Raw genomic sequence first — 24,423 nt, forward strand, 5'->3', positions numbered from 1 at the left:
TTTGTTAGCGTATGGATTTTCAAGATATGGTCAAAAACTGTTAAGAAATACTGTTTAATATCTTTCCACCCCTAAATCCAAAATTTAGGGGTGGGAAGATATTCAAATTTTTTTACTTAAATTTTTTTTTGTTTTTGTAGAAAAATATTCTTAGTGTTATTTTTTTTAACGTGCTTAGGACTGCAAAAAAAGAATATAATTATAAAAAGAATACTGAGAATGTGTTTTACTAACTACTACAAATATGAGCTAAGGCTCATATAATATGTATTATTTTTGTATTTCAAGCTTTACATCTATTTTCTTGAATTTTTATGTAAAAATATCAGAATGATATCTTGCTGTATAATATTATACTGTAGCAATCCAAAATTAAGCTATGTATATTTGAGTCAACTTAGAAATTCTTACATAACTGAAGTCACATGTGAGTAGGAAGTATGTATAAAGAAAGAAAACAGTATAGTTTTCACAAAGGTAACAACATATCATATTCAATAGTTTTATAAGCACTAAAAGTGACTAGTAAAATAAAGTATTGTATGACTGGAAGTAGTGAAATATTTTTATTTCAATACAATTTTAAGAACTGTTTGGTATTTATTTTACTACTTCTGAATGTATTGCAGAAATTCAAGTAATATAGTAGACCTTTGTAGTTTTATCTGTAAAATACAGGGTGTCCCATATAAAATGCAACCCAACCTTATATTGGTAGGTATTGAAATAATAAGTAGGCATATGTAAATGTAATTTTTATTATTACCATCCATTACCTTACACTAAGAGTAAATGTTGGAAGTGGCTGCCATCTACTTGAATACAAGCTTCAATTCTTTTTACAGCGTTTCTTGCAACTTTTTCAAAGTTTGTGGCTGGATATTTAATACAGCTTGTTCAATATTGACTTTCACTCGTTCTTTCGTGTTCGTGGTTTGTTGCTGTAGGCTTTTTCTTTGAGGTAATTCGTAGAAAAAAATCCGCCGCAAGTCTGGATCTTGTGGCGGATTCTGGAGATCTTGGTGGCCACAAGCCTCGACCGATAACACGATTACCAAAGAATTCCTCAACGAAATCGGAAGTTGAACCTGCGTAGTGCGATGTTGTAGCCGGTAGTGTCTGTCTTCCTCTTCCAAGAGTGCGATAAACTGAAATAAAATATCCTGATATCGTTCTGGATTAATGGTGTACTCGAAAAAAATAGGACCGATTATTTTCTTCCGCGATATCGCGCACCACACGCCCAACTTCTGCGGGTGTAATTGTTTTTCGTGATAAACGTGGCGATTTTCAGTACTCCAAATTCAACTGTTTTGGCTGTTTACGTAGCCATTCAAATGAAACCGTGCTTCATTTGAGAAAAATAACGAATCCATAACATTAATTCTCTCACGCAGAAATCGACGGAACCGTTGACAATATTGTAGCCGTTTTTCTTTGTCGGGCTCAAGAAGTCGATGAACAGTTGATTTAGACAATTTTTCAGCAGACAAACGTCTGATCGATTTATTTGGCGAGGCGAGTAATCGGTCTTTGATTTCAGCGACTGTATCTGTATTCAACACCGACGCAGATTTTTTTGTGTTCCTTGTTATTAACAGAACCGGTCTCTCTAAATTTTGCAACAAACCTTAATACTGATGTTTTGTTAGGAGCTGGTTTATTTGAGTACTTATGGCGAAACAAATCTTGCACTGCAACCGCTGATTTCGTACTGAAGTACGACTCGACAATGAAAACACGTTCATCTAGCGAAAACACCATCTTGTCTCTAGCAATACACTGAACATTATGAACGGAACGGAACGCAAGGATGTCGGGGGGTGCAATACCCTCCTACTTTCCTCAGTATACGGACTTCCGACCTTTGCTGCTGGGTGATTCTAATGTACTGACGGTTATTAATAGTGGCTGACGTTTATTCGTTTTGTGAAGTTTGGATTGCGTTCCGATCCAATGGAGGGTTTGTCGGTAGGGGCCCGACGGAACGATTTGCTAATAAGCTTATCTTCCGTGACGCGCTTCATTTCAGCCAAGGATTGGCTGAAATCCTTCATTTGAGGGGGCGTCCTCTCATAAGGAAAGGACGTCGGATGCGATTTTTGGACCTACACTTAATTATTTACTTAATTCAATTCAATTTAACTTGGTTTGAATTAAGGAAATGTGGTTGGATGGATTGCTCTGGGGCGTTGCGCCCCAGAGCTATCTCAGTCAGTAGAAGTATGGTTTACGATTTACTATTCTGAGCGCGGTATACCTCTATTAAGGATTAGATGTCTGCCCGCCGTAAGGGCAGGCAGGAGAGATATACATAACGCAGGTTGTTTTACGTGCGCCGGGGTGGTGACAATTTTGACTAAGGCGCCCCCCTATTATATATAAATTTGGACTTGATGCAGCTGCTGGTCTAGCCCTACAAAATATAATGGTCCGCGGAGGGTTTGGGGGGGCCTGGTAGTGTCTGGCCAAACACGCTTTCTTCTAGCTGTCCTTGTAGTACTTGGAGTTTCACCTGAAAAAGAAAAAGCCCAAGCGCACAGCGGGTTGAAGTGATGAGAAAGATTGCTCTTTCATCACCGTGGTATGTGGTGGTGACGGGTTAAGGCAGTCATGCTGCCGGATGGGTATGGAAATGGGAGCGGAATTTGGTAATGTGTCCGCCTGTCTTCCTTTGGTGGGACCTCACTGCGAAGCCGTAGACCTTGCCTAACTCTTCTCTTGAGTAACCTTTAAGTCACCGCTTTGCTTGTAGTTCTAAGAAGAACTAAGCGGGCGAGAAGGCAGGTTTCTTCTTTCAGCAGCAGTTTTTTCTTCATCGTCTTCTTCTTCTGCTGCCTCGTCGTCTCTTCTTTCTTCTGGTGCAGAAGGTGATGGAGGATTGAGCAGAGGGGATTGGGTGTAAGGGGTTCGCTTATTCTATATACGCATATTATTCTACAAACATATGTGTACGTGTATTCCTTTGTAATTTACATCCACTATTTGGGTTTGAATTAACTGGGGATGACATAATTTATCATGCCATTATGTTGACTCTTATGTGCAAGAGTCAGATATGTTTTTAACCTCAATTATAATTGCCTGTGGCGGCCCGGGGGCAACCCACGCTGCAGTTGTTGACTATTATTAATATAATAATTACATATGTGAATGTTTATATAATTTGTAGTAGGACTTACCTCTTCTTCGTGGCATGGCTTACCTTTCTTTTTCCTGTTTAGCCTCCGGTAACTACCGTTTAGATAATTCTTCAGAGGATGATATGTATGAGTGTAAATGAAGTGTAGTCTTGTACATTCTCAGTTCGACCATTCCTGAGATGTGTGGTTAATTGAAACCCAACCACCAAAGAACACCGGTACCCACGATCTAGTATTCAAATCCTGGTAAGCATGGCTTACCTGGCCGGCCGTTATTTTACGGCGGTTCGTCTAAGACTGCATGTGGTCGTTTCCTGACCACCTGTGGTTGCGGGTCCTCCCTGCAGATGTCCCGGATGTGCTGGAACTCGGAAGCAGCAGCTGATCTGTAGAACCGCTTCGCCTGCTCCAGACCCACCTCGCAGACTGTCTGCAACCTAGCGTCTCTGCGCAGAGCTGAGTTCCTGATGAACCAAGGGGCCCCGAATATCGCCCTGAGGGCGATGTTCAGGACGACCTCCAGTTTCTTCAAGAGTTGTGCGCTCGCCATCCTCCCCAGGCCGGGAAGGCGTACACCATGATGGGAATCACGTAGATCCTGAAAAGTAAGATCTTAATTAGGTTCGACGTTGGACTTCGTCGGTTCAGCAGCTGGTAGAGTGCTCCTCGAGCCTGCCTTGCCCTCTCGGTTACACTTAAGATGTGTTCCCGGAAGGTCAGCCGGTTATCGATGACTTTTTATATTCGATAGGGTCGCCACAGATTTCCAACCGCACTGGCCGTTTCCGCTTTTTCCCGGGAGGAGTAAAGATCACGGCTACGGATTTGTCTCCGTTCACCTTGACCCGCCACCTCTTGAGCCCGTCCAGCTGTTCCTGCAGTTTCCTCACCGCGAAATCGGTATTACACGACGTATAGAAGAACGCGGTGTTATCAGCGTAGAGGCTGGCCTTCACCCCCGCTATGCACGGCATATCGTTGATATATGTCGTGAAGAGCAAGGGGGAAAGTACAGCCCCCTGCGGAACTCCAGCCTCGATTGGTCGGTCGGTGGAAATTGACTCCCCCATCGAGACGTGGAATTTTCTGCCCATCAGGTAGGACCGCAACAGCATCACCAGTTCACTCGGCAAGGGGGAACGGGCGAGCTTGTATAACAAGCCCTCGTGCCACACCCTGTCGAATGCCTTGGCCACATCCAGGAAGGCGGCCACAGTGACCATCTTTCTGTTGAGACCTGTGACGACGCTGTCCACGATCCGTACCAGTTGGTGCGTTGTCGCGTGGCCCTTCCGAAAACCAAACTGGTCTTGCCTGATGTCCCGCCCCAGATATCGAGTCAGACGTTCTAAGAGTATTCTTTCGAATATCTTCGACAATACCGGGAGCAGGGAAATCGGCCTATAGTTTTGAGGGAAGAGTGGGTCCTTCCCTGGCTTCGGAAAGCACACGACTCTCGCAGTCTTCCAGCTGGATGGGTAATGGCCCACCCATATAATAGAAGAAAAGATGACCGCTAGTCCTGTGATCACACATTGCGGATCGTTTCTAAGGGCACGGGCCTTTATACCATCCGGCCCCGGAGCTTTATCCGGGCGTGTGGCAGTTATAACCGCTGTGACCTCGTCCTCGCGTACGCGATCAACCTGAGGGGGCACCGCTATCGCATTTTCGGCGTAAGTCTCCCAGAAATCCTCGACCTCCTCTATATGGTCGTCATCGTAAACATCGGTGTTCGGGGTAAACTGGTCTTCCAGTGTATCCGCGAAAACCTCTGCCTTGTCTTGGTCAGAGTAGACCAGACCACTCGAACCATGTAGAGAGTGTTTCGGAGTTCCGGGCCCCTTCAGCTTCTTGCAAAGGTGGAAAGCCGATCCCATATCCGCCGAAGCCGACTCAAGAAAATCCCGCCAGGATTCCTCCCTGTGCGCCTCCAGCAATTGTTTCACCCTGGTCGTCCGAGCGTTAAGCAAGCGCTTATCGTCAGGGTCCAGGGTGAGTCTGTATCGTGTTCTTAGCCGTCGCTTCTCGGCTATTGCTTCAGTCACTCTAGGAGGAAGCCTGTCCTTACGGCAGTCTATCGGGCTTTTCGTCGTACAAGTACTAAGAGCAGCCCTGATAGCCGTGGTAACTGACTCGGTTTCGTTATTAATTTCCTCGGCCGTGCCCAGCAGACCTAGTGGCTCTCGGTGATAGGTCCTCTGGAGAGTTTCATTGAATCTCATCCAGTTGACCGCCTCTTTACACCTGGGCGGCCCTATCATCTTCCAGCTCAAGCAGAACAGGGGAGTGGTCGGAGCTGAGGTCCTCGATTGTCGTGATGGACAGTGGTTTATCCACTGCCTTCACTATGGCAATGTCGAGGACGTCAGGCCGAAAACTACCCGACCTATGCGTGAACGTGGGAGTTTCAGGGCCGAGTACCCTGACCCCCGCCCTCTGTGCATACTCGCTGAGGGCGCGGCCATTTCTGTTGGCCCTGCGGCTGTTCCACGACGTGTGTTTGGCGTTCAAGTCACCCGCAATTATTGCCGGTGATTGCGCATCCAGAAGGAGGTCCAGGTCATCCAGCGGTAGAGGGCAATTTGGCGGGTTATAGGCCGCAATCACCCTGTACACTGTCCCCGTGAAATCCAGCTGGACGCACGTTTGTTCCAGACAACGCGTCTGGATGTTAACTCTTGAGTGAGTTACACGTCTGTGGACAAATACCGCAGTGCCTCCAGCTGGAGGTCGCCCCTGCGGTACCGCCCTGTCGGTTCTATACGCCGTATAATTCCGAAGTGTCACCTTTTGTGCAGGCGTGAGCTTAGTTTCAGCTACGCAGATGACGTCTGCTTCTAGGTCTTCCGCAAGACGCAGTAGTTCCAGCGTCCTGCTTCGGAGCCCATCAGCATTACACCCTAACACCCTAAGTACCCGCTTATGCATAGCGAGCAACTATTGCGGTGATAGTTTCCACTATTATGTGGAGTATCTCTCATATACTGCTCGCCTGCATCAGCCTGGGAACGGCAGCCAGGATGTCTGGCACGAACATTATGATTGCATTGTTGTTACTATTTATAGTGTTCTACTGCGTCGCCACGATGTTCAGATGTTGGACGAGTCCATTTCACTAACGTGTCGGGCAGTAAGCTTAACTTTTGAAATTTCATGAATGAGTGATTGATGGGTTGCGTTTTATATGGGACACTCTGTATAATACAATATATATTCATATTAAGTACAAATTGAAATAATAGTTTTTTGCTGAATTTGTAAGTAAAATAAAAAGCAAAAAGAATTTTTTTGTTCTACTCTGATTACATGTGGGATTTGGGATAGGTTTTATTTTATTAATATTATCAATTATTATCTTAAGTAATATTGCTTTAACCAAACTCCTGACTTCTATGAAAAAAATGAGAGGTAAGGAAGAAACACCTCAATGGCTCAATGCAATATTACCGTCATGCTTGCTCTAAAATGTGTTAACAGCTTATCATTTTTTTTAAATTATCTATATACATAGGTGATTCAAAATGTGACTTCAATATTTCAGCAGCTGAGTTGGAATATTAACATAACCAAAAATGTTCTTCAGCTAGTGAAATATTTTGCCCTGATTTATCTTTCATGGGTAAAGTGAAGACTTACTGAAATTCCAAGAATAAATAAATTTATTTTAAGCAATTAAAAGTTGTATTAATTACTCAAAATAGTTGTAGAAGAATCTGCATAATCAGTATAAAGGCAGAAAGCATTGTTATACATCTCAAAATTTTAATTGTAAGTAAAAAAACCCTAAAATATTGATAACTTGTTTGAAGGAAAGTGGTACCATGTGATTCTTAAAAAAAGAATAACTACAGATATTTTTGTTATTGCTACTAACAACATGTTTTTAATCCTTTTTTAAACATAATTTAAAGGGTGATTAAAAAACCACCTGAGTTGAGTTGTGATTATGTTATTGAAAAGCATTAGATAAAGTTTATCATATATAATATCACACCAACATTGAAATGCACCATTGCTATCACCATGTTGAGTAGCTTATGAAAGTTGAAATTTTAAAAAATTTAATAAATATTACCATGAATTTTAAAAAGGATTATTTCTGCTTTTATAAAACTGAATTTATCATAATGGTGAAAACTGTTTATTATAAATCTGTTATTACATACAAGTTAATTAATTAGTTGTATAATTTTATTTTAGGTAAGATTTTTGTGTAACTTAATTTTAAGATTAATTTTTATCTGAGATGTTTCATTAACTTTAGTACTTAATTTTATTTTTTGTCTAGGGTATTTGCATAATTATAACTTTGTGTACTGGAAATAGTAATGTTATTACATGGTTGTAAAAATAATAAAATACTTCACATTCTGTACTTGTAAATTGTTATAATAAAAGAAAGTGATATAAAAATGTACCTTTTTTTATTTATTAAGTATAATACATTATAATTATTGTTTCCTGTACATTCTTATGACATTCATTCTAATTGAATATTTCAATATCCAGATCTATAAAAAGTTACAAATTTGACAAAAGTAAAACAAAGATTGAAATAAATATATATTAATTGATATAAATAAATAAAATTATTTTTAAAAAACAACGTATTTAACAATATTTTTCCTTAACTTTTACACCCGATTCTTTGGAGCAACTCAGAATTTGATCAGGCATAATTTTTTATAATATAATATTATAAAACTAATAGAATTATAAACTCAAAATAAATAAATATACAAATAAAAAAAGCTTTTAAATTTAAAAATTATATTTTGATGTGAAAATTTGGTAAAACTTTAACATTTTCAAACCTTAAACTTGTGCCACTAATATTGAATATGTATCTGATTACAAACATAAATTCATTTATAACATTGTATTGTAGTAATAAAGTTTTATTTGCAAACCATATGGGGGAAAAGCACGAGTCCTAAATGTCTCCCAAAATTCTTCCCGTAGTCACAGTTGTCACTATATAAAATCTGTCTGTTAAAAGTATACCCATTATTCAGAAAAGTTTTACTATTTTGAATATATTTGATAGTTTACTTTTGTTTAGGCAAATCCTTTTTTACATGGAATGTGTTAAAGATGAATAACAATTTCTCAGTCTTGAAAACCAATTTACTCTTAAGTAAGGTAAAAAGTATTATGAGCAAAAGGCTCTTATTTTTCCATGCATCAGGCCCTACACCAATACAATATATTGATTTTTCCAGCTTCAGTTTTTAAAATCAGATTTTTAGCTCCTTTGTTGTAAGATCATGTTTGGTATCCATATTTTAAGTTGTAAAACACACTATGATGGTGATTTATTTTCTACAAGCAAGTTGTATTGTTTCCTTCATATTTAAAAAATATCTTCTGTAATCAACAGATTTCTATATATATATCCTTACTGAATTATAGAGAGCAAGACTTCTTTCTCATGTTAGATCTTCATAAAAGAAAACTGATTTTTTTCTTGATGAATTGTGCAAACGTTTATTGTTCCTCTCTTTCATCCTTTGCCTCCATTCCTTAGGTCTTTTTTTACTTCTAAGTTGAAGTATAAGAACATAAGAAGTTACATGTAACAGTGAACATCTGTTGATGTAAGCTTAGCCTTGTAATAAAATCATTGCCTACTCATAATTATAATATTGGTTCACCATTACGTATGAGATCCCATAGCTAAAATTTCTACTGTCACTTCCTTGTGTTTTACCATGTTAATCAAATGCCATTTTGATTTCTCACAAGATCATTTCTTCCATTGTTCTCTGCTGTTTATTATAAACAGCAACTTTGCTGATGTTTTGACTCCAAACAGTTGGAGATGAGGGACTTGGCCGACTGTCTTATTATGATGGAGGAGTGCCTTCATGCGATTGTTGGATAGAAAATTTGAACTGTCATTTTTAGCCATATCATCCTTTAATAACATAAGTGTTCAAAAACAAATTATAGGCAGAGATAGCATAATTAGAAGGAATTCTATTGTAAAAATAAGGCTCCTGAGCAGGATTAGTTACTTTCTAGCTTCCTAAACATAACTGGGCAATAAAGTCTCTTCACTACTTCCAAATTGGTTAGTAAATGTGTTATCCGCACTTAATTTTTTTATGTAAATCATAAATTGAATTTAAATTGACCAGAATATTTGGGAAGTTTTTATTAATTAGATAGTTGCTAAAACCTACATGGCAATTAATTCATCTATCAAAACTTTGAATCTAAGTGGTCTAGTTTTTACTGAACAATAATATTAAGTTTAGGAAAAGCTGGGCCATATAAGTTAAATTAATATTACATGTTAAGTGAGATAAAATTAATATATAAACTAAAACATTTCAATAAATAAATCACATTTAACGAAAACATCTTTTGAAGTTAATTATTTAAAATGTTGTATACATTAATACCATTTCGTTTGAAAAAACTGAAAACGATTTGAAGTTACAAGTATTCATTAAACTTGGCCTCTTGTTTTAAAATTAATTTAATGCGTTATACTATGAAAAATTTGTTCGATGTTTTATAATAAATATTTACTAAGAAAAATTGCTAATCGAACTGGTTGACAGTTATTGCGATCATTCATTTGTCGTGTTTTCCCAGTTTTAAATTAACTAGTTCGTTGCTTAACTGATGGATCGCTGGCGTTTCCAGTTTTGTAAACACAACTACTTTAAGATTTTAATATATTTCATTTTAATGTTAAATGTGTTTTATTTTGTAAGATCGATTTTATCATTCAGAAAAGGAACAATATTAAAATGTGAAATTATTCGGTACTTTTACGTGGTATGTATGTAACGTGGTAAAGTTTTTACTAAAGTTGACTTTTTCAAACTATTGCAAATAACTAACAGACTAGTAACAAACTTCTCATTAGGAATTATTTTCTATTATTTTTTTACGTTGAAAGTAATATTTAATATTATGAAGTAATTGTAACATTCTGAAGGCTGTGTTATGATACGAAGCTTAGATGCTAAACAATGGTGGAAAGTTATTTATACTGTCGTTAGGAACGTACTTTTGTTAGGCGTGAGTTTTCTTTTTAAGCGAGTTTCCGTACAGTTCTGTGTATCCATTGATAGTAATATTTCTCCTAGTATTTAAAAAGAAAGTGTTTTTGTGTTTTTTTTTTAATTACGAATATAAGTGAGTGTTTGACATTTTACGGTCTCGTAATCTGTTAAGTTCATTAAATGTTACGTTGGTGTTAAAATTGTATCTATAAATGAGAAGCTTGTAACTTTAAACATACTTTACACGCTGTGAATTGTGAGCCAAAGTAGATGTGTTTTAGGTGTTATTAATAACACCCAACGTTAATTAAGTTTTACCTATTATTTTATTTAAACTTGTCCACTATGATATATTTGAGATCATTTTTTGTTGCATTTGTAATGATTTCTCTTGGAATTGCAATATATTGAACTTATTCCATAAGTTTATGTTATTGCACCTATGAATAAAACGATTAGTATTATTACAATTAGCACTCCATGCGTGGATTGCTGGAGTGTCAGAACGAGCTCGGAATGGAAACGGAATCGGTTAAATCGGCTTTGAGTGAACAGAGCTCAAAATCAAAAAGATCACGATCTCACACTCACAGATCGAATCATAGGAATCATTCACATAGAAGTAACAGGTAACTATCAACTTTAATAAAAGAACATTTTACTTAATCTTAAATCCAACATTAAACAATATTAAGAGACAATAAATTTTTTTCTAGTTTTTGAATTAGATGGAGATTGCTATTTCTGATTATCTGGGCTCTGTAGACTTCATCGTGTTATTGAAAACTTTTCAGTCATAACTTTTAACTTTTTTGCAAGAGAATATGGGATTTGCTTTCTCTTGGTGAAAAGAAGTTTCTTTTTTTTCTGTTATGGTGTAATTTTAATTATGGTAATAATACAAGTTACAGCTTCTCCTTTGATCTTGATGAAACTGGAATATCTTATTTAGGACTTATTAAAGTTATTCGTTATAACTGAAATTGTCAGAACACCTTTTATCAGAGTTATGTCCCTCATAATTTAAGAGTACCTGCTACCAAAATTTCATTATTTTGCACTATATACATGTAATATATATTATTTGCTTACTCAATCATTTGGTTTCAATTAAATTTAACTAAGAATAATGTTAGATTTACTTAAGGTAAGTTGAGAAGAATTCTTAAATTGTGACTTGATCAGATAAATAATTGTAAGATTTATAAATTATTTTAAAACAAACTTACTAATGTAACCTTCACCTTTACCTAAACCTAACCAAATTCAAATTTCACATAATCTAAATTATTACTTCATAAGTAATGTATAATGCACATTACTAAAACCACACCACAAGCTTAACATTAACCTAACCTAATTTTGTCTTAACTAAATTTGATCTCATTCTTAACATAATTTTACTGAAGCCAAATTATGTAGTCTGAAAATAATGTATATTATACTTGTGTACTGAATTATGAAATTTTTTGAGGATATTGTGTAACTTTACAAGCGATGTAATTCTGATGAAAGGCCTTTCTGAAGAATAATTTCAATTTTAATGAATAATGCAGACCTAAATAAGGTGTATTCCAAATTTTGTCAAAATCGGAGGCAAGTCCATAATTGTAATCACCTCAAGTTCAGGGGTCAGGAAATTATGATTATGACTCATCTAGATCCAAATGTTCTTCACTATTTTCTGTTCTTTAAGTATTTTGAATAATCATTGTTTCAATTTTTGTTATTGGCAGAAAATGAATTTAATCATGATGTTCTGAGTCGAACTACACTTAAGTTGAACCTACTGCTTGGCATGATAATCATTCTTGTGCTCTACAATAAAGCATCTACATTTTCATCATTTCATCTCTGTGTTTTGTATATAAATTTTTCACTTTTCTGGCTGGTAATAAGTAGTTAATTACAGTGTTGGATATACATTTTTAATCTGTTACTTTTCTTCACTGTACTGGTATAGCGATAAGCAAAATGACTAGCCTCCTTCCCGAAGTCTGATGTCATGTACTGTTGGCCGAGTTGGTTGCAAGCAAGTGCTGGAATATACTCTCTGGTGCCACTTCAACACTCCAATCCCCAATCTTGCCTTCACCTCAGGAGGTGCTGTATTTTTCATTGCCGACCATTCCAGTTTCGATGTTGCAGGTTAGAGTAGATCATGCCAAAAACTGTTTTCTGAGTTTCCTTGCCAAGATCAAGGTGAAGGCAGCCACGACTGTCGTTCAACATGGCTTGTTGCTCCTTCAGCCAGTTGTGTAAGATGATCTTTTTCCTAAGTCCTGAGACTAGCAGAAGCATGGTGGAATTTTTGTGTCACTGCGGAGAAGCTCTGTTTTCACTACTCCCATGGTACGGCAGGAAGTAGAATTCAATACCAGATCTTTCTGGATGGCTGTAACAGCCCAGCTCTTCCAAAGCTGAAGTTGGCAGCAGAATGTTTGCTTGCTGTGACTTCTTTACTGGGCAGTCCCTGTGGAAATGGTGCTTCTAGGCAATAATGATACCATGGAACCAAGCTGCTTCTACGTCGAGTTGTCTTGTTATCTGTTCTAATCACAGTAGTGTCCAGTTGAAGCTCACCTACTCTTATCTAGTGAGTGCCACTCAGAACTACCGTGGCTTTTGTGAGTATTCTTCAACTTCAGTGTAGCTTCAATCTCCTACTTGTCTGCTTCATCAATGATGCCCCGATGCAGTATTTCAACAATGGATGGTTGCCACTGGCAGGCAAATTCGAATCTCGGTTCTGAGTTGAGCTGCTCCTGCAGTATTGGTAGGAAGACAACTTCACTATCTGGAGGTAGTAGATGAATTAGTTTCCTCTTCTGCAACAGAAAAATCTCGAACTGATTCATTAGACCTTTGCGTTCGTCCATAAAGATGGGACCACAATTTGGCAATAGTCTGTGGGTGGTTATATTATTACCAAAATCAGTCGATGAACTCAGGTCAATAGAGTTGTATGTCTTTATATTGCTTAGTCCAGGACAGAGCATCTTTCAGCTGTCCTTCAGTGTACTTGGTCCATTGCTCAACAGGCACTCTCTATTCTTTAACTGAGTGTGTAGATGAGAGAGTAACAGTTCTAGTTCATGTGGCAGGCCGCTGAAGGTTGCTGGTTATCACCAATGGAGATGCTGTACGGATGTCCACAGTCAGGCAGCCAATATTGTTGAGCACCTTGTGTATTTATCAGCAAACAAGTGGTCAGCAAAGGCATGGCTAGACAGTCTTCTTGTCCAGATGATCTTCACAAATGTTAGATGCCACTTGTTGCCGAATGAATTCAAACTTCATGGTAGTCCTGAAAAGGGCTGTTTGATGTTTTCATACGACCCAAAAGCACAAAGGCCTTAGCTTAGGACCAGCTTCCGGACCCAAAGGCCCTTCTTAGGGCCTTTGGGTCCAGAAAGCTGGTCTCCAACGATATTGGCTCGGCTGTAGTCTGGGAGTTGCAGCTCATCCAATGGAATCAGACCATGCTTCTTCTCAGCAGCAATTGGGTCCCCCACTACAGGTTGGCAGTGGTGGCCCCAGAGTCCTGCAGTAACCCACTGGGTTGGTCTAGTGGTGAACACGTCTTACCATCAGCTGATTTGGAAGTCGAGAGTTACAGTGTTCAAGTCCTAGTAAAACCAGTTATTTTTACACGGATTTGAATTCTAGTGGATACCGGTGGATCGTGGATATGGTGTTCTTTGGTGGTTTGGTTTCAATTAACCACACATCTCAGGAACGGTCGAACTGAGACTGTACAAGACTACACTTCATAGTGTACTTGACTTCACTTCACTCTGAGTGATCCCATGTTGAGCTGGTTCCTGCTGATGGGCCCGCCAGACAGGGCAATTGAAGCCTGCCAAGCTGGGACAGGAACAAAGTATCTGTACCTAGAGGCTCCCTCAGCAGGCCGGCCAGGTCTGCTGCTCCAGCAGGGATGTTGGCATCTGCTGGGAGGTCCCGCGTTGGACCAGCCAGAAAACTAATTTCCTCCTCATCCTCCTCCTCCAGATGGTGTGGTCAGTGAAAAATTGCTTCTGTACTGCAGTTCAACCTCTTTTTGTAGGTACTTGCGAGTGCTGGGGCCGCTGTCGTAGGAGAGTTGCGTAGTGAGCTAGCTTAATGGGGCTTGTGCAGACATTTACTCCTGCTGACATCTGAACTGCTAGCATTGCACTTGCTGATATGAAGTGTGGCAACAACATATTTATTTTTATAACCTACTATCAAATATAGATTATTTATGTTTAAAAACATGTTACTATATATTTGGTAAACTGTGTGTCATTAAATTGCAATGCAATTGTTTGCAGTGCATTTTTTGATAGAACTTCTAGAAGCCAGAGGAAAGGTGAAGATTCAATTATGGCTCCATTCCAGACTGCTGTCACTCTCAATACTGATGATAATCGTGATGGACAAGAAGTTATTGAAGTTCAGATATTACCGCAGGTAATTTTAAACATTTAAACATAAATATATTTTATATATACTCTGCTGATTTCCATGCCATAATGGTTGCATCTCGGCCTTCCATCTAGAGGTCCTAGATTTGAATCCGGGTAAAGCATGACATTTTTCATACGCTACATAAATTCCATTCCATATCCTGTGTGCAAACTTCAAGCTTATTGGTAATAAAGCAAAAAAAATTTTATTGATCTGATTCACTAATGGTGGCCATTTTTGTTTTAAGCTACATGCTGTTTTTTTGCATTTGCAAGCATTTATGATTCTCTAAATTACTCAGCACTTGCTTGTTCTAGGCTTTTCAAATAAACTGCATTGTGTTCAGTACAAATTGACTTATGAATCAAAGCCCTATTTAACTGCCTAATATGGTTTCATTCATTTATGCTTTGTAACCCAAAGTTACAGACTGAATGAACAAAATTCAATTTTTGTAACATAATTTCTCAAAGAAGGAACAGTTTCTCAGCCCTGTTTTCTGAGCTTTTTATGTACGAGTGCATACTTTATATAAAATATCAATGGTGAGTAGCTTATTCTTTAAAATGATACACTTTTAAAAATTAAATTTTCTTCAATTTTTTCAGCTGCAGTATGTCTATGGGGGATCAGATAAAATTTTGAATATTGCACACATAAAAGGTCTCTGTGGTATCAAACTTCAGTATAAATTTCTACTTTGAGATTACTGAAGTATAAAAAAAATTGTGAATTCGAGCAAATAATACCTGATTTCCACATCTGGAATAAGCAGGCATAACAGTAAAATAATTCATTTATTTGAACATATAATACCTAACTTTGTTAACAATACAGGATATGCATTAAATTATGTGTGGTAAATGTGCTTGCAATATTATACAATGTTAAATTTAAAGGCTGTAATGAAATACATGACAACTTTGTAATTTCATCTCAGTTTTTACTTTAATGTTGATTTAACAGAGCTGTGAGATTCTTTTTAAATTAGGGTCATGTTAAAAGTGCGCCCAGACATTGGTGAATTGTAGGGGAGTCAGCTTCTTCGATATGTTTTTGATTGGCACCCAAACTTTTTAGTGAAGTTGGTCCTGGTGGTACATCTTTATTTTGATCATCACTTCCGCTACCCACTACTGGCAATCATAAATACATGCAATTGGCTTTATTTTAAAGTGTTACTGGCATATAACTTTGCAACTTGATATTCACTATCAGGTGTTGATGATGTGTACTGACTGAGATTTTAGAAAACTTTCTGATGTGTTATAAAACAGTGAAATGAAGTGTTGTATCTTTCCTCTAAGGTATTGGAACTGAGTTTATCGATTTCCTCAGTTTTCACAAAACATATGTAATTCCCTTAAAACTTTCTTTGCAGAATTTAAACATTTCCTGAGCTGTCATGATTTGATATATAAGGCTGCTGTAAACTAAACTTTGTCACTGATCGCTTTGTACTACCCCCTGTGCCATCACAAGCATTTTTCCCATAATACAGTAAAAGAAAATGCTGTTCTATGTAAAGTCCAAAATCTGCTGTGTGACAACACATATTTAAAAAATTATTTTTATTTTTATATTGGCTTGCAGCCCCATCAGAGAAAGATTAATTTTTTTTATAGAAGGATGGTGTTCTTTAATGTAGTTTGTTAATTGAATTTGAAATGCAGGGAATCTTTGGGTGATATATTTGCATATGTTCTATATGATCACTTGTGACACAAAAGCTAAGATGGATGAACTGCCTTCTTGTTTATCCAGTAGTGTCCTTGTGCTTCATCTTGTGCAACAAAGGAATAATTTTTTCTTAAGTCACCCAGAACATGAATATTGAACTTAAGTCGGCATTGATCATCTGACAAAATTTATATCATCTTAAAAAATTTTCTTTGTGATTTGCAATAAAATGATGAATCACTAGATTATCAAGTTTAATAAACAATAGTTAAGGAATTTTTTCATGTTTATACAGTAGTCATCATTCCAGTTCTGTCACACATTGTTTGAATTCTATATTATCTGACGTTGAGTCTTCTTCAGACTCCCAAACATGTCAATAAAAGCTGTTTGCCTGGACATTCTCAACATTTTCCCAATATATATAATTATCTGTTTTGCATACCAGAATTTCTGAAAGATGTTTATAGTCAACTTTACGTTGAGGTGGTATAGACACATTATGAGTGCTAGATGCCTCCACAATAGCGCCACCATTTTGGTCTTAACTCACAGAATTTCGATCTTGCGATTTTAATGTTAGATTCTTCTTTTTAAAATCAGAAAATAGCTTATTTAAATTTACAAAGCACTAAAAGTTTTAATTTAATTGAACAACCCTTTATTCCAGGCATCAAACGACTACTATTTTCATCATCATAAAAAAATAACTTTTTGTATTGTGTTACTATTACATTTGATGCTTTTCTTTTTTGTAATTTGGGTAAAAAATACCCTGTTCTGATACTTTAAATTCATTGCTAACTTTAACTCTGCTCTAAGAATTCAGAAGTAAATTGATAATTTTAATATTGTTCTTTGTTTGGGATTATAACATTAGTTTTTTAGTTTTTCTATCAAAAAATGATATTCAGTTGGGAAATATTGAGGATTGTAATCTGGATCAGAAGTAGGAACTTCCTTTAGAAATTAAATTTCCAAATGTTTTCTGACTGGTAGAAGTTTTTTCAATTTTTGTTTTCAAGACTACAGATCTTTTTTCTTCGGTTAATTTCTTAATTTTACAAGTAGATGATGAACCTAGAATAGCACAAGCTGAATCTACCTTTTTTATAGTTTCTGTTCAGTCATAAAGTTTTTTATCTGAACTTTCACCATCCCTTTCTTTGTCCACAACAAGTATTCTATAGTAACATGTTGGGTACAATGATTTTCCTGAATAAGATTGATAGGAATGCTTATATTTGTAGAATAACAATCCAAAGTTTTTTGTTATAGGCATTTGTTTTTTTTTTTTAAAGGATTTGAGGAAGAGGTGGTTAAAACTGGTCATAGAGGTGATGAAAGATTTTCAAATTTTATTTCGCGATATAAATAGAATTGACCTTTAATGTTCATTCTTAAAGAAAACAACAATTCTTCACTATAATCTGTTGATTTAATGTCTTAGAAAAATTAGATACACATTTAATGCAAGCTTCATTAATAAAAACACTCCATTTTGATAAAATGTCGCGCAACTGTACACTTCAAGAGCACAGAATAAAGAAGACAAATATTGGTGGAGGGGGTAGACTGACTGTGCAAGACAGTATAAGTCTGTGCAAGCACAGACTTATAAGGACTAGCAGATACTTTAGTGAGCTTGTACAATCCTGAACCTGTCTATATAGAATTGATTCATTAGTACCATTAATTAACAAATATCTACCATTCATAGCAACTGAGACCTTATTACATAACAGAATACTATGACTACCAGTTGTTAGTGTGATATTAACATTTTATAAATTTATATTGTACATACTTTAATTTTAATGACCTCAAATTGAAGTGTAACTTTTCCTGAGGATGGTTGAATGACCAAAAATGCTAGAAAAGAGAACGCGAACGAATGGTGGTGGTAAGGTTGAATTTTATTTTATTTATATAAAGATAAATAACTACCACATTAACAGTATAAATTGTATAAGTGATGTATATACAAGGTATATAAATAAAGTAATGAGACTGGTTCAGAAAAACTTTTTAATTACAATCTAATTGTACATGAACTCTATCACCTTCAAAATAGTTCCCTTGTGAAGTCACGCAATGCTTCAAATGGTTTTCCCACTCTACATAGGAATGTTAGAACTCAGAAACTGGACTCTCCTTCAGCTGGTCAGTATCATTTTTTTTTTTAATGTTTTCTAATGTTCCAAAATGGTGTCCTTTGAGAGGGGTTTTTTAAAGTCTGGAACAGAAAAATGTTGCAGGGACTCAATTCAGGTGAATAAGGTGGTTAAGGATCTGCAGGAATATTTTTCTTTTCCAAAAACTCATTAATTGATAGTGCAGTGTGACAAGGTGCATTGTCATGATGCAGCATCCAGTTGTCTTGTTATCAGTTCTCGTGCGGGCAACCCTTTCCCGCAGTCTTTCAAGAATTTCTCTGTAAACATATTTACTGATTTACAGTCTGTTCTGTAGGTAAAAACTTCTTATGGACAGTGCTATTACTATAGAAGAAACAAGTTAGCATGGTTTTGATTTGCTCATTTTTGCTTTTTTGGGATGTAGTGAGTTTGAAGTGTGTCACTCCTTGCTCTGGCGTTTTTGTTTCTGGGTTGTACTCAGATATCCAAGATTCATCACCAGTAATTACGTTTTTTAGAAAATCAGGATCAGTTTCAATTCGCCCTATATTACATCACATCCCATGCCTGTTGTTTTTCTGTTCAACTGTGAGGTTTTTTGGGACCAATTTTGCACAGATTTTTTTTATGTCAAATTTGTCAAAATTTGATGGACTGTGGTATGGTTCAAATTCAGTTGTTCTGCATTTTTTGCTTTGACAGTTATTTTTAATACTTGATACCATAGAGACCTTTTGTGTGCAATTTTAAGATTATCTGGTCTCCCAACAGAGAGAGTGCAGCTGAAAAATTTTTTTTTAAATTCAAAAATTCAATTTTTATTAAAGGGTTAATTTTTAAAGCGTAAGCTACTGACCATTGATATTTTATGAAGTATATATGATACTCGTATATAAAAGCACAGAATAAATTGAGGCTGAGAAAATTTCCTATGAAAACTGAATTTTGTTCATTTGTATTCACAAAAATTATATTAGGTGTAGTGTTTTTATTTGTAGGCCAGAATGTACTGAAGACAATGCAGTTTACTTAAAAAGCAATGCAGTACTGAGTAATTTAGAAAATTTGGTAGATGATTGAATCCGAAAAACAGCGAGGCTTAAAACAAAGATGGGGTTACCATTTTTGAACTGGATACAATGAAGATTTAAGATTGGTTTTGAACATTTGAGCAGTGCTGAATTACAAAATTTTTGGTGAGGATACTGTGTGACTTAGAAGGGGTGTAATTTGTCAGGAGAAAGGAGTTTCCAACAAATAATTTCATTTGTAACAAATATTCCAAATTTCATCAAAATCAGAGGTTTTTTTTTTTAAATCTGATTCCTTTTTTTAGCAGCAATGAAGGCTTTTTCCAAAGTGATGTTTTTTAATAAGCCATTAAAAAGTCAGTTTTCCAAATTAAAATTAAATGTAAAGCTCTTTTGGGAAACGATAGTATAAATTTTTTAAAAATGTGTCTGGAGCACTAGCTTGAAAGATTTTACTTAGTTGTAAAGCTTCTGTATAGTTATTTTGATTAACTTACTAGAGTTACCTGTTGTTAACTCTGAAAGTATTGAATATAATATATTCTTTGAATGTCAGCCCTGTACAGGAAAAGATCTGCTTGAAATTTTAGACATTGAAACTGATATCTCAGATGAAATATCTTTGAAAGCTCATATCAAACTATGAATTTTTCAGGCTGTGAAAAATAATTTCATCTCAAACGTTCAATCAAAACATCTGAAAGAAATTTTGAAGAAAAAAATCATTTAACAAGTGTGTCTACATTACCGATTTTTTAAATGTCTCATTTGTGATTAAAAATTATATTCATAGTTTCCACTAGACAAATACACAAACCACACATTATGTTTTTTGTGTACTATTACAGGAAAGGCTACCATGTCCTAGGTCTTTTGCAGAAGTCTGCTGTAAGTAACTATTCATAATACTGCTATTGTATAATTTTCCAAAACTGATTAACCTGTTAAATGCCGTTAACCCAATAACGGGGATTTGTAAGGCTATTCTTTTGCCGCCTGTAAAATATGAACCGATCGTTCTATTCATAAGCTGTTATTATCGTTGGAAAGAACAGATTTCAATCTTTAACGTTATGTAGTTTGTATCTGTACATTTTGTTATAGAAATTTGAAGTTGCATTACTGCGGCCAGTGGAGGAAGCCGATGTGTATATATGCTATGAAAACATCTCCCACTGCAACCTCGTACGTTAGCTTTGTATTCAGTTTGAATCGTTCGTTTTCGTAGTGCGTAGCGACATCGGGATCATTCGGTTAGTCTTATTTCTAACAGAGTTTGTAGAGTTACAAGTGGGAGGGAGATTTTATGTCAATATTTACGCCAAATCTTGTGTAGGCTTAGCCTTTTGTCCAAGAAACATGTACCGTTACTCAATGTATAGAACAGAGATAGGAGAATGAGAATAAATTGTCATTTTCTATCACTCCAGCAGGGTGGGGCTGAATTTCATCATTTTCGCATTGTTGCCAAGCGACCCCACGTGTCCTGGTCTCGCCATTCACGTTAGTTTCCATTTTATCTTACTCAAATTTGGCCCGATTTGGACCAAATTTATTTTTTTTTTAATCTGCGAAATGTGCTTTATAAAACTGTGAATAAAAAATTTTTTCCGATAAAAAGATTTTTACTCTGGAAAGGGTTAAACGAAGAAAGTCACGTATTGTTTCAGAATTTTTTTATGCTTGTCGGATTTTCAGCTGCAACATACGTAAAAAAATCGCACAGATATACAGTTCAGTTTTTTCGAATCTATGAATCTTTTTTTTATAACCTGTAATTTTTTCTATTTTTTCCGTAGTGACAAATTACAATTTTTCGCGCACGTAACTAGTAACTCTCGAGAGAAGACTCGGGACCCATGCGGATTTACAGAGGTTAAAGAGGTGAAAAATGTGGCCCCTGATGTAAAGAAGTTACTTAATTTAATCTTGAAATAGATAAGGGCATTACAAATAATCAGCATAAAAATTAAGTAGAACTTATATCGGTGTTTCCTTCCACTTCAGTAACTTTAGTGTTGGAAGTTGAGTGAAACTTTTTCCTAAGGAAAAAATTGCTTTGGTGAAATTGGTTACAACAGAGAGAACTGTGACCAGTCAAGCCTGCAATGGCAGATTCGAACAGTAGAAACATGTACAAGTTTTATTACAATATCTCAGGGATAACTTCTTTATGTCTCAAAAAGGCCGAAGCAAAAAGCTCTTGAAACATCGGAATAAGTTGATTACAGAGATAATTCAGTTATTTACTAAACTCCTTAAAAAAGATAATTATTTTGGTTTTAGTATTGAATATAAAAATTAAAATTGGTTTTAGTGTTAAAAATCATAAAATTGCTATTGTATGATTTAACTTTTTTGATATGGTGTAATAATAAAATTTTAGAGATACAAAGTAAATGTGATTTCATCATATTTTGAACGCTCCTTAAGTCTTGGTGATAAAAGTCAGTGATAAAATCTCATGTAATGACTTATAAAAATTGTAATCGTGCAAAAAAAGTTGGTTTTGTGAAAATTTAAGATTTTTGTAATGCATTCCTTTCAAGTTTTGTAGTTTGATTATAGCTAATTATACACAAAATAAATATTTAGACACTTCTAAAAAATAGGAATAAACTTCCAGTTCTTAAAATCTTTTTTAGGGAGTAGTCTACATGTTCAAAAAACCTTGAGGAGAGTATATTTTTTCCAACATATTTAGTTTCATTTCAAAGTTGAGTTTTTTGTGGACACAGATTTTCAATTAATTTCAGGAGCTGTTTCCTTCAGATAGCCAATACTCTACATTAAATGTAGTATGTTTTTGGTAGATTTCATGTGGTTTTTGTTTAACTTGATATCATAAAATCAAGAAGTTTTAGTTTTTTCAAACCTGGGAAAAATGCAAATAGCTATATAAAATTGCTGCTCAAAATAAAAACTTGTGTTTTTGTAGTAGGAGTGCTACACAAACCGTTGAAGAATATAATCTCAATCAAAACATTCCCATCCGGCAAATATTTGCAGATATTCATTAGCACCTAAGGAAAAGTGGAACATTTAATGTAACATCTGAATGGGAAACAAATGTGAATGAGCAGATTTTATTATGTTGGGAGTGAAGTTTCCCAACTACTCGTAGCTTATCTACACATTGGGAGATCCACGCAGTGTATGGCAGACAATAACAGCACATTGTTACATATGCTGTGACAATAAGAGCAACTCATTACCAAAAGATGCTACAGTTTTATGATGCAGAAAATTGTGAGCTTCTCTGCTTTCAACACAAGATTCAATGAAAACAGTCCGTATACCTTTTCCAAGGTGTGTAATTTCAACATTTAAAAATATCAGTTGGCTAGCAAGGTCTTCAATTTGTAATGATTTTGCTGAGAGACATTGCAGATATTGCAAAACTATTAGGTTACCAGATGTGTTTGGTCATCGTACCCAGACCCTGTGCTATTTTCGTCAGCATTAAATTTTAATGAAGAAAAGTTTGTTTTAGTGCTTTATTTTTGCTTGTAATAGCAACCTATTTATTTATATTTTAACTTTTATATAAAATTGTAATAGTTGTTTTAATATATTTAATTATTCAGGATGAAAATTGGGGTGAGAATACAACTGCAGTTACTGGTAATACATCTGAACAGTCTGGCTCTGTTGAAGAAGTGAGCTTATGGCCAACTGATCCTGAAACTGGTATAACATTCCTTTGTCATCGTTATATTGGTTCTATGTTAACAGCTGTAATATCTGTTATTGCTTTTCTTAGCCCTTTAGCGATGGTTGTGCTACCAAAAATAGGTAAACGTTTTTATTTTTAATTTCTATGTTTAGACGAATTTTTATTTTGAGTTTTTAGTATAAATAACTTAGCATTTTTTATTTAATTACTATTAAGCATTTTATTTTAACATAATTTTTACTTCTGGGTAATAATTACTGTTAGAAGTTTGAAGTAGTTGTATTTTTAAAAAAAATTTTCCTAGATTTAACTTGCTTGATTTAAATTTATGAATTTTTTTAGTTTATTTTGTGTGGAATTTTATATAAAATTGTTAGGACTCATTTTTATGTGAATTATATTTTTGTTTTTGCAAGCCATACAGTTCTGGTGTTATAAATAGGTGAGTTCAGTTTTTCAGATTTATATGAGGTGGTATCAGAAAAGTTCCTGAAGATAGGAAATTGTTAAATTTTTTATTACATAATTTAAACATTTGTGTGATCTCTTAACAAAGTAAATCTCCTTACAGCTTAAAAAGACACAACGCATCTTCTTTCCCTCAGAAGGACCAGAAATGTTTTTTTTGTGTTCTCTAGTATTGCAAATAATTATTATACTCTAATATCAGTTTTCTAGTTTCAATTTCATTTTGGGAAATAAGGCAAGTAAGAGAGAGCTAATTTAGGACTGTACAGAAGGTGTGGGTGAACAAGTTTCCATCAAAAAATACAGTGTTTTGAGGAAGAAATATACTGAAATGTTTTATTACGGTATAACAAATATTTGATTTTATAATTTTATTATTCTGTATTGCACATCTTTCAGACACCACAAGACGCAAGAGTATGTCATAATTCTTTTAACTCTGATTCCCTTTGACCAATAAAAAAACAGATTTGTTGCGCTTTGGTCCAATCATCTTTTTAGATTCTTGATGATTGGTTCTTCCACTGTGAAGATGTTGCTTTGTCTGACTTAATTTTTATCATTCACAATAATATCCTACAGTTAAAATATGAAATTTTTATAATTTATATCACTTAGCATTACACTGCTTTGATTGAAAGACAACTTTTGCTGCTACATGATAATGCATGTTAAATATTTTAAGATTTCTTGTTAAAACAGATTTGCCTTGTTAAATAATTTATGGATAGTTTGACAAGAGTTCAGTTCTTACATTTTTTAATCATTTTATTGGTGGACTTTTTATACAAAGACAAAGTCTTTGTATAATGG

General features: G+C 35.4%; 1 protein-coding gene across 6 annotated transcripts in view; it reads left to right on the forward strand.

Moving 5' to 3' along the window:
- Nucleotides 1-10,143: 10,143 nt before the first annotated feature.
- Vang (Strabismus domain-containing protein Vang) overlaps nt 10,144-24,423 on the forward strand; it is a 49,402-nt gene continuing 35,122 nt past the window's right edge. For all 6 annotated transcript variants that reach the window (XM_075371121.1, XM_075371122.1, XM_075371124.1 and 3 more), the window contains exons 1-3: nt 10,144-10,794; nt 14,482-14,620; nt 23,054-23,261. In XM_075371121.1, the coding sequence (XP_075227236.1) occupies nt 10,646-10,794; nt 14,482-14,620; nt 23,054-23,261 (496 nt within the window). In that variant the 5' untranslated portion in view covers nt 10,144-10,645. The remainder of the gene's footprint in view (nt 10,795-14,481; nt 14,621-23,053; nt 23,262-24,423) is intronic.

This window comes from Lycorma delicatula, chromosome 7 (genome assembly GCF_047948215.1).
Source record: "Lycorma delicatula isolate Av1 chromosome 7, ASM4794821v1, whole genome shotgun sequence".
Classification (NCBI taxonomy): Eukaryota; Metazoa; Arthropoda; class Insecta; order Hemiptera; family Fulgoridae; genus Lycorma; species Lycorma delicatula.